At 38.7% G+C, this 18,267-nt stretch overlaps 1 protein-coding gene across 1 annotated transcript in view; it reads right to left on the bottom strand.

Annotated features, from left to right (window-relative positions):
- USP34 (ubiquitin specific peptidase 34) overlaps positions 1-18,267 on the bottom strand; it is a gene marked incomplete in the record, with an annotated part of 5,849,982 nt that overhangs the window by 280,466 nt on the left and 5,551,249 nt on the right. The window contains 1 exon segment of the mRNA XM_044061224.1: positions 16,067-16,174. Within this exon segment, the coding sequence (XP_043917159.1) occupies positions 16,067-16,174 (108 nt within the window).

The following is an 18,267-nucleotide window of genomic DNA, read 5'->3' as shown; positions in this document are numbered from 1 at the left end:
AGAGCATTTTTGGCTAGCATTAAATTTTGAAACAATGCTAACTTCATAAACTTTAATTATACCATGACTTAAGAATGGGGTCCACTCTCGTGACAGTATTAGCAACCCAAAAGGCCTCAAGAAATTAAACCAAAAGATAGTTCTGAGTGGGTAATAAATATGAATTATTATTTATGATCATTAAAAATAGAACTAGCCACAAACCTGATTTTAGAGGACAGAACATCAGTGGGCTAAAGAATGGAAAGAGACTAGATGCTGTTGAAAAGTAAGCAGACTGAAATTTTAGTTCTTTCTGAAACCAGTGGAGAATAGTTTGTTATTCAAAAGTGAGCTAGTTTTTGTAATTGCTTTGGGAACAACACACAGCTAAAGGCCTTAACAAGGTCAAAGAATACTGTTCCTGTTAACCTATCATGAATTTTGCATTTAAAATACTATTCAATAAGTATGAACAATACCTTGGATCCTAAAAACAGGACACTGGCCTAGTGGGATTAAGCCAGTTAGCAAAACATAAAAAATGAATACATAAAAATTATACTAAAAACAGAAGTTACATTGACATTCATCTCAAATCACACATTTGCCAACAATAATACATCAAATGGAGGTAAAACAAATAATATATAGCACATAATTTTACATAATGAAATAGAAGCCACCAATGAACGTTTTCAAACTTGTTACCTATCTACATTCACACATTTAGTCACTTTCTTTACCTACCACCTTCTGGAGCCATATTTCCCACTTTGCTAAATAACTGCTTCTCTTCCCCTTTTGCCACATCATCTTCTCTTTTATTGTCAGATTTGTAACTAAATGTTTAAGTTTCCTGACTGAGGGTGGTTCTGCACTCTTCCACATCATAGTAATGCCTCTTTTCGTCATTAATAAGATTATCCATAACAAGCTTTGACTTCCTCTCTTTATACTACTTGCCCAAACACCAAAGTATAATTTTTTCAACAGAACAATCTCCCTTGCCAAGACCTCACTGAGTAAAGATTGCAAGTCTACCACAGTCCCATGTGCCTGATGCCTCTCCTCACCTCAAACAACTTCCTTAGTGGCCCTAGAAATGTCCTTCTAACCACACTCAGAATATAAAAATGTCTAAAATAACACTTCTATGCAAAAATTCTGAACTTCCTAGATTCTGTAGCATATCTAGGAAGCCAGTTAATCTGTTCCCACTCCTGTTCCAACACTAGGACACATCGCCTTACTCCATGTCTTGCTCATTTTTCTAATGATGTTTATATCTTACATTCATTTAAAGCCTTATATATTTTAGATATTAAAGCTTAACTACAGCTCCTCCTCCCTCATCTCTGCAATTAACTTTGGGGCTGACAAGGTAAGCTCTCTCTCCATTCTTTTAGATGGTATCCCAGTCCATTTGCTTAGAGTCTTCTGCTCCTGCATAAATTTAATACAGTCACTTCCCTCCATTGATTCAGGTACTCCTACTGTCCTGACATACCACTCAACCTCTCAGCTTTCAAAATCATAGCAGGGTCCAACAAAAATCATAGCCTTCAAAATTTGTGTATGCATAAAACTAAGCCTCTGGTGGCTTCAGGCATGAAAAAGTAATTTTGTCCTCTTGGGCCTTCATTTCAGTACCACTGCTTTAGGCCAACATCAACACAACCCCCCCCCCACACACACACACACACACACACACACATCCATGGCCATTAATTACAACTACTTGTATGACTAACTGCACCTTAGAAAAGTGTGCATGATCAAACAAATGAAAAATACATAAATAATAGGATCACAGGAAGTTACAAGGCTAATGGCCCTATGGGACTTACAAGACTAGCCAAGTTCTTACTCTTCTTTCCAGGATCAGCACCTACTGCCCCTCTGTCCAAGAGGGACACAGGTGGAACCCCTGGGGTGAATTTATGGTCACCCATCCAACCATCCAGACTGCATCTGAAGAGGGCCAAACAGGTACTCTGTTTGACATAAAGTTGGAGTCTGTTCCAAAGGTGTGGTAACCTCTGGAGACAAATATGTCACTCTAGCAGGTTTTATTAATGTCACATACCAGGTTAAGGTCTTTACAGTGAGTAACCCGTGTAATATTTGCTTTACGGACATGCAGCATTTCCAATACAGCAGGGTCAGAGACTGCCTTGCATGCAAGGCAGAGATCACCTCTTGAGTAGTCTGTATGAAACAGAATAAAGTGACAGTGATTTCAGATGATCCCCATAGGACAGATGCTGGAGATCTTGAATTTTCCTTGTGAGGGACCTTTGTGGTTTCTCCAGTTTCTGCAGGTGCTTAGAAAGGTACATACCAAAAGGGGTGTTGTACCAAAGTATTGGCCTGATGCGGGAAGAGTACAGGAAGGTTATAACTTCCTTTTTTCTGGAAGCAATGCCCTTACTTATGAGATGAACAATACAGAATGCCCTTCTTACCACCGTGGAGACATGCTGGTCAAAGGTAAGGTTGCACTCAACCTGTATGCCAAAGTTTCTCATCACTGAGTGCGCAATTAAGGTGTTGCTACTGATGTGGTAGTTAGCAGGAACATCACTTTTACCAAAATGAATGACAATACATTTTTTTGCACTGAGTTTAAGGTCATGACTTTGGCACTAATCATTTGGTTGTGTAAGGCCCTCTAGTAGGATTCTATGACTGCTCCCAGTTTGCAGTCATCAGCAAACTTTGTCAGCTACAAACCTTTAGTTTTTGCCTGTACTTCGGAAAATAGATTCCAAAGAGTAGAGGTTCCAGGACTGATCCCTGTGGAACACCACAGGTTACAGGTCTGTTGCTGGAGGTGGATTCCCCTATTTTGACTACATGAATTCTATCAGTGAGCCATTTAGTGACCCATCTAACAATATAAGGGTTGATGCCTAGTTGGGTGAGTTTGTCAATGATGCCTGAGTGGTGATGGTGTCAAATGCCTTGGCTATGTCCAGGGGTAGGCTGTATGCATAGATTTCCCTTGTCCAGGGCCTTGGTGACTGTCTAGAAGAAGTCCACCAGGTTTAATAGGAATGATCTCACTTTGACAAATCCAAATGGAGTAGGGTCAAGTGATTGGAGGTGACCTACATCTTTGTTTATAAGGTCCATCATGATTCGCTCCATGGCCTTGCAGAGAAGGCTAGTCATGCTAATAGGTCTATAGTTCCTGGGGTCAGTGGAAGCACTACCTTTGTGCAAGGGAATAACAGTAGCTGTTTTCCATTCAGTTGGTACGAAGCCAGTGCTTAGACTATGATTGAAAAAAGTACCCAATGGTTTTCTTAATTCATGTTGGAGCCCATGTAGGACACACCCTGGGATGTTATCAGGTACCCCAGATGCTGTGTTTTTGGCCTTAGAGAGGGAATTTATGACCTGTTCTTTGGAAATACAAGGTAGGGGGCAGGTGGTAGGGATGTCATAGGATATGTATGGCAGGGATAGGGGAGCGAAGTTTTCACAGAAACTGTCAGCCAACAGGTTAGCTATGTCCACAGGCTCATTATATGTGGTATCATTAACTACCAGTTTGGCACAAATCTGAGCCTTTTTTTTTAGGCTACGGATTAACTATAGAATGCCTTGTGGTTGTCCTTTGTTGAGGAAGCTAATTCGGACACACAGTTTGCTTTAGAAGACTTCACAGGAAGTCTTACTTGCTTGTTTAAGCTGAGAAGGGAGTCTTTCCAGTTTAGGAGGGCTCGCTCCCTCTTAATCTTAGACAACAATTTCTTCCTGTATTGTAAAGTCTGTTAATGGCAGTTTTTCACCAGGCAGGTTTGCTTTTCCTTGAGGAGCTTGTTTTGGTCTTATCAGATACGGCTCAGTCACTGCAGGTATACAGGTGTTCATATAAACAGCATTGGTTTAGAGCTCGGCATAGTTGCCAGTTCCATCTGAGGGAGGAGGTGCAGTGAAGCTATTTATACCATCCCATAAAAAGGTTATAATCTGCCTTGGAGGATTTTTTTTTTTTAGTTTAGTTTAGTTGCTGTTAGGGGGAGTCAGGTGTGATAGTTACTTCAAATGGGATAAATTTCTTCTCAGATCTCACTTGACACCCCTTGTGGGGTGTCAACCAGCTGGTCCAGGGCACTGGAGTCAATGAAGTTGAGGAACCTTTGGGCAAGTGAGTTTGAGCATGAGTAATTTAACCCAGTCAATGGATGGGTAGTTAAAGTCACCCATACCATGATATCTGGATGTATCTGGACAGACTCAAGAATATCCAAATAGGCAGAATGGGTGTCCTGATTTATGGGGGGGGGGGTCCTGTAGCTGGCAATGACTTGAACAGGTGTCCTACCAACAGTTAATTGCACCAAGTGTCTGCAGGGAATTGCTGTTCAACCAATCTGGAGGAGTATTTATCTTGAATATTGATGCAATGCCTTCTTTAGTTTTCACACCTGCAGTTTGAGGTCTGAATAGGTAGAAGGAGGTGTAACCCAACATGTCTGTGGTGCTTTCCACAGTCTTAAATCAGGTCTCCGTGACTGCACAAATGCCTGCGTCTTCCAAGGCAATGACAGCTTCCAGGGAGTGCAGTTTCATGTTGAAACTCCTAGTGTTTAGCAGCATAATGTTGAGGTTGTTTTTAGACAGAGTTTTTATGTTGGGAATTTTGTCCTTGAGACACTGCCTAAAAAGGCACTACAGGAGTGGCAAGAACCTTAGCCAGTAGCTGAAATCCCAGGGATGACAGATGAAGTCCATCTCTGGCAAAGCATTGAGATTGGTCGATTAAGTCATCTCAAGCTGACAGATAGTGGAACCCCTTCGAATGACACCAGAAGCTAAGCCAATTACTGAAGTCAATCATTTTCAGTTTGTATTGAGGAATCATCCTAGATGAAGGTAAAATGTTGCTTAAGGCTAGGGACATACTTGCCTGACACACAGTTCAAGAGCTCAGTCATGTATCTCTTCATATAGTCCAGAGAGGTACATCTCAAATCGTTCACACAAGAAATATTTCTGCTTGCTGATTTCAGAGTCAGACAATGCAACCCACCCCCACCCCCAAATCCCTTAAATCAAGAATCAGGGCCAAAGACCTGAAGTCAGGGAGAGGTTTTAAATACTGTACTTGCATGTTTAGCAAGTTGCTAGACTAACAGTTTTTGCATTAGCAAGTAGTTTCTGAAGGATGTGAAGTCATAAACTTACATGTCTGTCATTCTTTGGTGACTGTAATCCAAAAATATTGTGAGAAAAATCACAAATTTTACAACGTGCAGACCCAAAACATGAGGCAAAAATCAGGCACTTGAGAGGTGTGCATTCTGTGAGCATGAGCGCGCACACACACACACCCTTTGGTAAATCACTGCTCACAGTTACAGCCCAGCAAGGAGTCAGCAGGAAAAATTGTTACATGAAAAACTCACAAATATAACCAAAGTATTGGCAACATAGAGCTGGACGATTTGCTATAAAATCACAAATTTTACATGAAAAGACAAAAATAACAAGCAAAATCAGGGACAGCAGAACAGTAAACCCTGCTTACACTCAACACAGATACAGAAATGTTTTACATCTACTGGCACACCACACTGCAGTCTTCTCATCTCTGGTGCCATTTGTGCATTTCCATGTCTCTTGGTTAACTTTTCCCTCTTTTCGAATACAGCAAACCACACTTTAAAATTTCAGAACTTGCCCAATCACACACAATAAACACAAGCATTCAATATGGAGGGTGAGGAAGAAACCAGATAAATGTACTTCTCAGTGGAGCACCATACTGGAAAGTACAGTTGAGAGATTTTGTACAGTTGGGATATTTTTTTTTATATCGGAAAGGCAGTGGCTGACTTCCATAGGTTTGGAAAGGAAAACTATGAACAGAGAGGTGATTACTTCTTGTTGAAAAGGTAAAGAAATAAATGTGCTTCATGGGTAAATAAAACTAGGACACAACCCATCATTATTTTGTGGACTATGCAGTTTTGTACTTTAAGTAATTTATTCCAAATACTGGCACAAGTGTGGAATGGAATGGGTGGCAAATGAATGGCTACTGAGTAGGTACATATGATTTATCTGGGATGTGGTACAGGCTGTTAGGATTGGCAACATTCATAAAGTACCTGGCTAATTTGACAGCAGAGATGGTACTGTACAACTGGGCCTGGGGTGACAGTTTACATAAGACAATACTGGAATAGTCCTTCTGTAACTCTTTCCATATGAGTTTGCTTTTTTTTAGGAAGGAAGAAAGTATTATTGGTATAATAATAACTTACTTAAATTATCTTTTACCAGAGTTCCAGAGTGTGCAATACTGGCCAACAGGTTACTTGACAACTGTCACCTATATATGTGCAATTTTATCTTTAGTTCAGGGGCTAAATCATGGAGTAGAGAGGTTTTTTTTTCTAAAGGCATGATCTTTACTGCAGGGGATAAAGTATTTTTATTTTATAGCTCCAGAGGACATTGTTGCAGCTAATTTGTGAGGTTATTGGCACCTAGTCTATGCCTGTTTGTTCCACAAAAGGGATTCATTTATTTTGTTCAAGGAATGACAGGTAGTGATTCTACCTGGAGCATTGTTGTGGAGGTGAAGGTATAACTGAGTAAGCCAAAAATGAGAGGGAAAATTTGTGACAAGTCAATCAATTACAGACTGGTCCTCATTAAGTAGTTAATAGGGAGGGGTATTTTATGATTTGGGTAGGGCTGTGTGCTGCAAAGGGAGACAGTTGCAAGAGCGACAGAAGCGTCTCAGTGCTGGTTAATGTCTCTAGTTAATTAACAAAAATACTTTTTTTTTTAATGAAACACCTTTATTGAATTATCACTTGTGACATAGGCAAATTTATATTTATATAAATGCAATAAAACTGTATTAAGTTTGCATTTACAAATGTTACACCACATATATTGCTATACATATAATCTAGGCAACATTACATAAATTATTCAATTCCTGCCCCCCCTTTTTTAACAAGAAACACCTTTATTAAACTATCACTTATGACATAGGCAATCTTACATTTATATAAATGAAATTAAACCACACGACACAATCCTACTTGCAAGCATTTTACCATCACAAACCATAATGACACACTCCAAGTTGCAAATATTATACATCACTTATGATCTACCCAATCATTTTCAGTCAAACATTACATACCTCATTTAAGTCATCTTCTTTTAAACCTCATTCCTCCCCTGTATGCATTGTTCCCACAATTCCCATTTTTTCCTATGTAGTTTGTTCCTACCCTTTTCTAAAGATCCCAATTCCAGTTGTTTTATCTCTGTTACTATATTCACTACTTCTAGTACAGTTGGTTTAGATGTTGATTTCCATTTTCCAGTAATTGCTTTTTTGGCAGCCACCAAAATTAGACACAGCAAGGCCTTACCATGTCTAGGCAATTCCGAATCTGCATCATTGCTCAAAAAATTAATCTCCCTCATCACACCAATCTGCCCACCTAGCAACTCTGACAGTGCATTCTGCAGGAAAAAACTTAAGTCTGCCAACTCACTGCACTCCCAGAAAATATATTCCCAATTATCTCTTTCTTCCTTGTCGCACCTCCAACATTTGCTATCTACCTGAGGAGAAATTCTCTAGAGTCTACTTGGGGTATAAAATATCTATGTAAACATTTCCAAGCAAAAATCCTAAATCTTCTAGATTTTTTTCATATTTGGGAGACATACATATATACTCCCACTGCTTCTTTGTGAATTGCTTATCCAGTCTCTCTTCCCAATGCTTTTTAACCTCCTCCGATTGATTCTTATAGTTATCATACAATATTTTAATATAATCTACTAATTATTCCTTTTTAATGTCAGCTGCTGTTCTAGATTCTACTAAAAACTCTTCTACTGCTGGTCTATCGTTTAGAACCCCCCATGTCTTTCTCTTTGCCTATACCCTGATATCAATCCTTGATAAGGAAAGCAATCTCTAACCTGCAGTTCAAATACATTTTTGGCATCTTCCCATTCCATCATCTTTCCCTCTTTAGTTATTTGCTCCCAATACCTTACTTCCTTTGCCAGTTTTCTCCAATAAATTCCAGCCCCTCTTGCCTATTGTCTATATCCCTAACTGCAGGCATACCTATCGGCAGAATCTCTTTCTCCATTCCGATTATGGCTTAGTTCTTAGGATACTTTCTGCTACCTTACAGATATAATATTCTGTATGACTATTGTTATTCTCCTTAAAGGCCTGCATTCAAAAACCCAGTCTCGCCTTGTTTCTTGAGCTTCCCCCCTGTTTCATCATCATCCCTTTCTACTTTGAATTATAATTTTCTGCTTGTGCTATGTATAGGAGTCTTAACTGTGTAGTTCTGAAATACCCTTCAAATCGGGAAATCCCAATCCACCCTGTTCTACTGGAAGAATTATCTTATCCCACTTGACTCTTGCCATCAACTCCTCCCAGATAAAGTCCGTCAACTTTTTATTAGTTGCGACCTGCAACGTCTCCTCTGGTTGATAAAAATATACCTGACCTGTGTATAAGACTAATGGGACTAAAAACATTTTAACTGCTTGCATTTTGCTATCCATAGCCATATAACACATCTTCCATTTTCTCAGTTTAGTCTCTTCTCACACATTCTTAGCTACCACACCAGAATAATTTTTAATCCATATTCCTTAATACTTCATTTTATCATATCCCCATAAATATGGATATTGCTGAACCAATTCATATGTGGGTACATAATTTACCGCTACTGCCTTTGTTTTAGCTTAATTAATTTTGTATCCCCAAAAGATGGGAAACTGTCTTAAAATGTTCCACAACACTGTCGGGTATAAAATAATATCAACTGCAAACAGAGCCAGCTTTTCTAGACTACCATATCAATTATATGTTTTAATTTCTGAGTCCCTTATTTTCGTTGCCAATGGTTCTATATATAATGCAAATAAAGTGGAAAGAGGACACCCTGTCTGGTTCCTCTGCTCAAGCAGACATTATCAGAGAGGACCCCACCCACTTTAATTTTCACCTCCAATCCCTCATATAACTTTCTAATCAACCTTATAATTTTTCAAGGAAATGCAAATACTTCCACTGTCTTGCTCATAAAGTCCCAGCTTACTCTAACAAAAACACTACTGCTAATATGAAGTGAGAAAGATGGACAGCAGAGCATCATCAATTTTTACATTAGTGAGAACTGGGGTGTACTCTAGTGGCAATGTGGAGTTTCAGGTGGCTGACACCTGCAGAAGTACTAATAATCCCAGTTTGGATTATGGTCCAAGAGACTAAGACAAGAAAGACGCTATGGAGCTGGAAAGAGAATGCATTTTTTCCTGAGGAGTGATACTGCCTCCATTTCCACATTTTTTCTTTTTCTTTCTCATGCCTGCCAACTACTTAACCACAACTGCCTATTAGTTCTCAGTCAATTGGGATGAGACCCGTCATCCATGCAACTATGAGAAATACCTATTTTTTCTGGCCTAGCCCCTCCTCTAGTGGCTGACATGTGAGCCTGAAGGCTGCCACACAAACCTGACTTGGTACAGCCAAACACATGTCCCAAGCCCATAGTGTTGCATGCAGTGTCTACATTACAGCGGTCAGGACAACCTCTCTCCTCCCCCATGATGGGTAAGTCAACGCTGGACGAACTTATTTAAAAAAAAAAAAATCACATTATGCTGTAAGAGTTAAGTGATTACTGTCCCATACTATTGGACTTTGAGGAAATTTCACTTTGGATGGAGTCGTATGCAAGGACTACAGAAGGTACTTTTCACAAAATCTGTAAGTATACCCAAGCAATAAATAAAAATACAATTAAAAGGTGTCTTCAACTTGAGCTCCATGACTGCAAGCTCCACAATGACAGCAAATGTTTCTGTTCTGATGTCTTGTTACTGATTACCAAACAATACCTTGACTTGATCGCCGAACAAAAATCTTGGAAAAAATACTCTAGTGTTGTATTCCCAGAACAGCTACAGAAATATGACACATCAGACAACATGCTTTAAGACCTAAATATAGTGCTTTAACAGTGATTTACATGAAAAAAATTAAACTATAAAGCTCAGAAGGTGCTGCCATTATTAAAAGTAGCTTACAAAATCTCCCACCTGTATACTAAGGAAGCAAGCAAGCTACTGTCATAATGTACTATCAAGGTTGAATACTTTGGACTAGTTTAAGTGTTACTTACTTTGGACTAGTTTAAGTGTTACTTTCTTAACAAAATTCAACAATTCAACAAAGGCAGAAAATAAAATCCTACTATCAGTTTGCCCAAGAACTACCACTAAACATCACTGTACAACAACAGCATAGACCAAATGGCTAACAATTACTGCTACAACAATGCAGGGCATTAACTAGAATGAATTTAAATACTTGGAGCAGGGACAGACCTCATAACCTTTTGACCTTTTTGACATTAAATTTAAGTATATAACTCACTTCGCTATTGACAATCTGGTACAGAGTCCTAGATGACAATTTTTCTCAAAGGGAATGGTGGACGAATTCTCTTTCTTCGAGACACAGATGATGTACTGTCATAGGGACCAAAGCTTGGAAGGTAGGGCTGAAACTAATCTACTGGGATAAACCCATTAGTAAAACACTTCCAAGGTCATGCAAGTGGTGAGCCATGCCCTTGAAAAATGGCAGTTCAAATCTGCGCCCATCTGGTAGGGAAGCAGCGAGTCCAGGAGGGATACAATCCCAATGCCTACCTGAAGTGGGGTTCATGGGTATCAGCAGCACCATGTCCCCAGTTATGTCAAAGCTCCAGATTAACTGGCCTGATCCTGGTTTAGGGTACCTGTGGATGAGATTTCCCCTTTACAGTTCTCATCCATTACTAAAGAAAGTGGACCAAGTAATTGGGGAAATGTCACATTATCCTGCAACAGCACCCAAGACTCATGGTTCAGTGATAAAGAAAGTATCTTCATTCTGGTGGTAGCTTGATTTGTTGCTGTGTGACTGCACCCTTAAGAAAAACTGACTTGATATCAGCTCAGAGCCACAGTGCCTCTCTTCCACATTTACCACGTGTTGTGAGTACACTTGCTCACCAGTTCCATGAGGCCCAACACTCAATGTGCATCAGTCACATGCCCATTCATACATGAGCTCATCGTCAAAGGCAAACTTACACAAAGGTATCTTTCTCCCTCTCGTGCTAGTATGAGGAGTCTGAAAAGACAAACACCACTGTCTTATACAGAGACAAAAACAATGAATCCTCCTGTCTTCCCAGCTCCTCCTGAATGATCCTTTGAATCTCAAGGCTCCTGATGTCCAATATTGGCTAGCATCTCTTCACCCTCCCAAGAAAGTGTAAATGCGTATATGGGGATGAAAGCAGTAAAGCCCATGGTCAGCCCCAAATGGAACCCCTTATCAAGGATGTCAATCTGGGAGTCTAAAAACACACTCTCTTCCCAACAGCATCTATGAAGGCTGAAAACCTTTACTAGATCCTGGCAGGTGATTGGTGATGGTTAAAGTTAACAACCAAGCATTCTAGAACTGACTCCTATGGAATCTTTTTGGTCCAGCAAAGGTTACAGAGACCACATTTTGCTACCTTACAGACTAGAAATCCCAAGGATTTGAAAAGGTGAGGTAACACAATGTACTCTTCTAAAAGGATGGCATTCACCGCCCTGAACTGATTATCTTAGCTGCCTAAAATTCACATCTTTTTTAGTAGATCAGGACTTGAAAATACTGAAAAAAATTTTGTCAATAAAGAAAAAACTGACTTGATTGATTTGATTATTAATGTTGTATAACAAGTTGAACATGAATACACTTAACAAGTACAGCCATGATTTACACAGCAAGGATGACATGGCTTACAAAGTAGACTTGCTTGTAGCCTGACTGCACTGACATTGTGTGTAGGGCTGACTTGAGCATGTACTTACACAAGACAGAATGAATGTTGATGAGACAGTATGAATGTTGATGACTTCTCTTGGAAACCCCCCAAAATAGCAAAGTGGATTACCAGCTCAACTGCAGAAATGCTGTTTCAACAGGAATTCCAAGGCTTGGGAGAAGACCTCCTTGAGAGGAGGTAGACCACACTGGGAGAGAACTATTCATTTAAACATCTTTATTAAATATAAGACTTTTTAAATTAAAAAAAGTGACAGGCATAAATACAGAAGTAGAAAATCAAACAAATCATATAAACAGGTCCTTATTTTCAGGAAGTACTCATATGATTTCTTTTTAACAAGTTTATTCATTCTAACATTACACAAATTATTCAGTTTCTGCCTTTCATTAAAGCTCATTCTTCCTCCTGAACTTTGTTCTGTTAAGTATTTCCACAAATTCCATTTATTTCTACGTAATTTGCTCCTTCCCTTTTCTTGAGATCCACCTTCCAGTTCATCTCATTTACAATATGCAGTACTTCAGATGTAGATGATATACATTTCTATTTCCTACCAATTGCTTTCTTTTTTGCAGCCAATAGCATTAAACATAGTAAAGCCCTTACGCCTTTACTATGTTTGGGCAATTCAGATCCTATTTCCAAAGCTCAAAAAATAACTTCCATAGTTACAACCATTTCTGACAAAGTACTATGATGGAACTTTTTAAAATTTGCCAACTCATTACATTCCCATAAATTATGCTCCCAATTCCATTTCTTTTCCCAATCACACCTCCAGCATTTGCTATTTACCAGAGGAAAAATACTCTGAATTCTGTTTGGGATATAAAAATACCTATGGAAACACTTAAAAACAAAAATCCTAAACCTTCTGGGCTTTGTTATATACTTGGGAGCTGTACAAATGTTTCCCATTTGCTCCTTTGCATACTGCCTTTCCAGCCTCTCTTCCTAATCTTTTCTATCCTTCTCCGATTTGTTCTTATAGTTATCATGACCTAGTTTATATGCCCTACTAATTATCCCCCTTTTAGCAGTAATGTCTGCTCTACATACAACTGAAAATATTACCACATCTGGTCTTATTTAGCAATCCCAATCCCCTGTCCTTGTCGCTCTGTCTATACTCTGTTATCAATCCCTGCTAGGGAAGGCAGTCTCTGACCTGAAGTCCAGATTTCTGCTAACTCTCATTGCACTCTGTTACCTTTCCCTCTCTAGTCATTTCCTCCCTAAACCTTGGTTCCTTTGCCAATTTTCTCTAAGCAAATTCCAACTCCATCCTGCCTACTTTATACACCCCTACTTGCAGTCATCCTTACTGGCAAAAATCTCCATTCTCCATTCCCATGTTAGTTTACCTCTTGGAATACTTTCAGCTACTTTATGAATATAATATTCTGTATGGATATTGTTATTCTCCTTAAGGACCCAAATCCGAAATCCTACATTTCCTCACGTCTTAAACTCCATCCCCCCTCCGTACACTTTCATTATTCTCCCTTTCCATATTGACTAGTAACCTTCTGTTTGTGTTATGTATACGAGCCTTAACTGTGAAGCTCTAAAATATCGCTTCAAGTCAGGTAATAATAAACCACCTTGTTCTAGAGGGAAAATCAACTTATCCCACTTAATTCTTTGCTACTTTCCTCTCCCAAAATAAACTCCTTCAGCTCTATTAATTATGACCCAAAACGTCTGCTCTGGTTTATGAAAATACTCCTGACCTCTATGGAAATCTAAAGGGACTAGAAACTTGAAAAGTTTCACTTGCAAAGTATATGTATGGGCTTTGCTACTGTCAGAAGAATGAGGAAAAAGACTACCCTTATGTTTGCTTGCTCACTCTTTGTTAGCTGAACTTTGTTTTTCTTCCTTTGCCAGTTCTAAATCCAAATATGTTGTTGATCCTCCAGGAAAAATTACTATGAAGAAAGCTGGATATAGCAGCTTAAATTTCACATCTGCCCCTTGACATTCCCTAATTGCTGGGATAAACTGGCTTTTCTTCTTCCTGGTATACAATGAATAATCATTTTCCACAAACACTCTGCTATTCACTATTAATATTTTTCCTTCAGCCACAATTTTGTCAGGAGCAATTTTTTCTGCTGGTATGACAGCATCTTTACTAAGATTTGGAACATAAGCACAATGAACCTTCTCAATTAACAAATCTTGCTGTGAAACATCACTCATGTTGCTTATTTTCACAGAATCAATGCAGTCTGTTCCTTCCAGTTTCTCTGGTACAGCAGAAAATATCTGGTTCTCTTTGTACGCTCTGTCTGACAACTCTATTTTTGAAACAACTTTTCTTGAGAAGTTTCATTTTCAGCCAGCCTTTTTTTTTTATTTCACCCTTTGAGTTTTGCAGCTTTAGCACTTCATCTTAATAGACAGTTAAAGCTTCTTCTATTTTTCTAGCCTTTTATCTGACTTGATATATTCATTGAGCATCTCACTTATTTCCCACATGCAAGATTCTTCCTTTCTGGTTGATTTTCTCTTACTTTTGACAGTTTTCTTTTTTGCTGGATTTACTAGCCAGTAAATGAATTTTCCACAAATTAATACCTTTAATTGGCTTGTTTTTACAACTGCAGTTTTCATAGTGAGAGATCTGTAATCAATCTACTGGAGAGTGTGTGGTCAGCTGGAAAGTCCTAGGACAGAAATGTTTTAATCCCCTGTGCCTCACTCTCCTTTTTTAGACCCAGCAACCTTCCAAGAAAGGAAGACATCCATGAAGGTAATTTTGTGGCAGCAGGCCCAGAACTACCACATGGTCTCTTCCGAATTTCAAGTCAGCAAAAAAAAAAAAAAAAAACAGCAGTCCACACTATAATCTACTTCTGCCTTTGTGGTCAAAATTTTACCAGTTCACACACCTTGGAAAGATGTCACAAACAATTAAAGACAACCTACATGCAGTCATTTAAGGTAATGTCTCGAGTCTCCTAGGTCTTCTACTAAAAATAAATTCATTTAAGACCAAGCAGTTTCACAGGAGGTCTTGGGCAATCCCACACAGTACTGACTAAAGGCATCATAGAGGTGGTCCACATTCAATGCATGTAGGGGGGTGTTTATTACCATCTATCACTACCACTGAGAGGGGCAAACTGCTTCTGAACTTGAGCAGCTTCATCTAACATATCTGGTACCTTTATTTTGAGATGAATGACCTTCAAGGTTTCATGCCCCTGCTACCAAAGGGCATCTGGATGCTATCATGGACATGATGGGTGCTTTCTGGCACATCACTGACTATGGTTCACATAAGAAATTCCACCAATTCAGTCAGGGTGGGTAAATAAAGACTGGTCTTCTTTCCATCCAGGTACTTCTCACATGCAAAACAAATCTCAAATTAAAACCACTATGGTGTAGTAAATACCAATGATAAAATAAATGGGGACTAGTCTTCCTTTTCTTAAAACACCACCTTCAAGGACTCAAACATGTCATCTTCAGGCTGATGACTACTCAGCTATGATTACAGCTGAAGCAGACTTCATTCATCCTTCAACGCACTGCCTCAGGACAAAGGCTATCCTCTTTTTTTTTTTTTTTGTTTGGTGCCTTAAACTATTACAACACTGAATTCACCATGAATGTCCTCCTTGTAATACAAACAATATTCTATATACACTACTACCTTACTTTAATGTAAGACTCTCTGTTCTTATTCAGATTTCGCTTAATAGATGTACCTATATCTGGTAGACCAGATTTGCAGTCTAAATCTGCTGCTTTAGTGCTGCACTGCGGTCTTATGATGCAATCTTGCTTGGCAGGAATGGCCATTTGGAGTAGCCATCCACAAATCCAGTCCAACATACACATTTCTGTGTGCTACTGCTATTCTCATACGGCTTGCCTCTAACTCAAACCTTCTCATTACTGCATGATGGAGAATGGCAACTAGTTTTAGGCAGCACCAATGCTCATTAGCACTGTGGTTTTACTGTGTAAGCATTATTTATTCAAGGCAACATTTACATACACAAATTGAATATTTCTGCTTGAAACAAGTAAAACTTACAAAAAGTCATTAATTAAAAATGTCAATTTGAACAGGCAACTCTTGTGAATGATATTTAGACTTCGCTAATGTCACATAACAGACATTTGTTTCAAGATATTCTTACCTATACAAGCATTTCTAAGCTCAGGAGGACTGTATGAATTTAGCAGTGTGAGAAGCTTATGAGCGAATTCAATTCTTTCTTGCCACTGGATGAGTGCTTGTTTAACATCTGGAAAAAAAGCAAGAGGAAAAAAAAAGCTAAATGTCACAAACAGCACTATAAACTGGCATTTTGTTCCACAAAACAGTAGTCACTTTACTCTGGCAATATACTTGATAACTGGCATTTTCCTTGAGAAAACCTAGTAACTTTGAAAGCATTTTTTTAGTTTCTGAATGGTTCCCTTTTACACTTCTCTGGGCCTTAGATCTTTTGAATTTCAATGAAGAGTAGCAATTCAGATGAGTGATGCTGAATGCACTTCAAAAGCCATTACTAGTACACCATCACTAAATGAGCTGCTGTACTGAAGAACAATTTATTCGCACATCTGTCAAACTACAGTTATGTAGTCCCCATCTGTTAATAGCAGATGCTTGAATAAGATTATCGTTGCTCGATTCATATATGTAATACCTCATCAGCCTCTTTAGCACAAAAATTCTGGAAAAGCTAAAAATAACAGCAGGACAAAAATCAGTAACAGATTTCAAATATTGTTCCTATAAACATATAAAGTATACAGAATAGTAAGTTTACAGAATAAAGAAGTTATGTACTCACCATAATGTTCCATGTTTGTTGTCCATCTTGCTGTTCATTCTTACAATGATGAGTTCGGAGCCGATCCTCGGCTCCGACTTGGCTGAATACTTAGCTGAAAGTCTCAAACCTGGCTCGTGGCAAGAAGGTATCCCACAATGCAGTGGTGTAATTCCCCAGATCTTGTTTGCCGCTTTACGAGGTTGGATGTGCTCATCTTGGCTGTGGCTAAGTTGTGATATATTTTTTTATTACCTTTGTCAAAACTTGTTAAGTTTGTATATTTTTAGCGTTAGTCATAGTAGGTTTAATTTGTTGTCTCTCCTTGCTGTTCTTTGTAATTAGTGATAGTTTTTTCCCCTTTAGCACAGCTTTTGCCATCGCTTTCTAGGCCCCTTTGGTATCCCGTCTAGTGGTGGTTGTTTGTTTGTTGGTGCCTTTATAGCTTGTTTAAGTTAGAGAGCTATACGCCCATTTAAGTTAGAGGGCTTGTACTGCTTTATTGTTTTGCTTGGAAAATAAAACCGTTTTAGTTAGAGGTACTATTTTTTCTTCCCCTGGTTGTTGCTCCTTGTGTTGTCCTGTAGTAACCTTTGGTTAGCTTTAGCAAATTAGTCTTAGCTAATAAAACCTTGTTGTTGTTGCTTTGCTATCGCCTTTAGGGTCTTAACTTGAAAATGTGTAAAGACCAAAAAGAGAGAAAACATAATCTTTCGGGCTTTAAGAAATGTCAAAAGTGCTCGCAAAAAATGTCCATAACAGATGGACATGTTGTTTGTGTTTATTGCCTTGGTGCCATTCATCTCCATGAAGACTGCACCTTCTGTCATTCTTTCAGTGATAGAGTTCTTCAGGAAAGGAGAAACAAGTTGATTCTAAAAGGGCTCTTAAAGCCATTTTTGAGGAAGCCATTCATAGCTCTTACTCCTCTTCATCTCCTTCATCGAAAAAGGATAAATCTCATAAAAGACAATAATAAGTTTTGCATTAGCGTGCATTTTTTGATGGATATAAAGTCTGAAAACTCATGGCTGTCTTTATTTAGTGACTTCAACCCCAAATAATTTGCTAGAAAAACACAAACTTTACAAGGAAAACACCAAAAACATGAGGCAAAACTCGTGACATTCCGTGAAATCCTGGACAAATGAGAGGTATGCTTTGCTGCAGGTAGACATTACTCTAGATCTTTACAGCAGAGATCCCGGAGTAAGTGAGGCTGCAACCTTAACCAGGCATTCAGATGAAAACACAGCTTTAAAAAAAATCAGGAGGGAGAGAGAGAGACTTGTTCTTTCTTCTGACTTTTGTGGTGCTCAGGGCAAGGCAGACAAGACTGTAATAATAAACATCTCTTGTGGCAGGCTGAAAAGAAGAGGCAACAATAACAGTACATATATAATTACAGCTTTGCGACTGTTCCTCTAATCAAAATTTTGTCAGAATACACATGATCAAACTTCACTTACAGACAGCACATTACATCATCTTCTCAAACAAAATAAGTGCGTTTATCCACACTCCTCAATTTAATACATACTATCTCCGAGATCTCACAA

Source organism: Protopterus annectens, chromosome 1.part0 (genome assembly GCF_019279795.1).
Source record: "Protopterus annectens isolate FY-2018-M chromosome 1.part0, PAN1.0, whole genome shotgun sequence".
Classification (NCBI taxonomy): domain Eukaryota; kingdom Metazoa; phylum Chordata; order Ceratodontiformes; family Protopteridae; genus Protopterus; species Protopterus annectens.
This window is presented reverse-complemented; position numbering and strand designations above follow the sequence as displayed.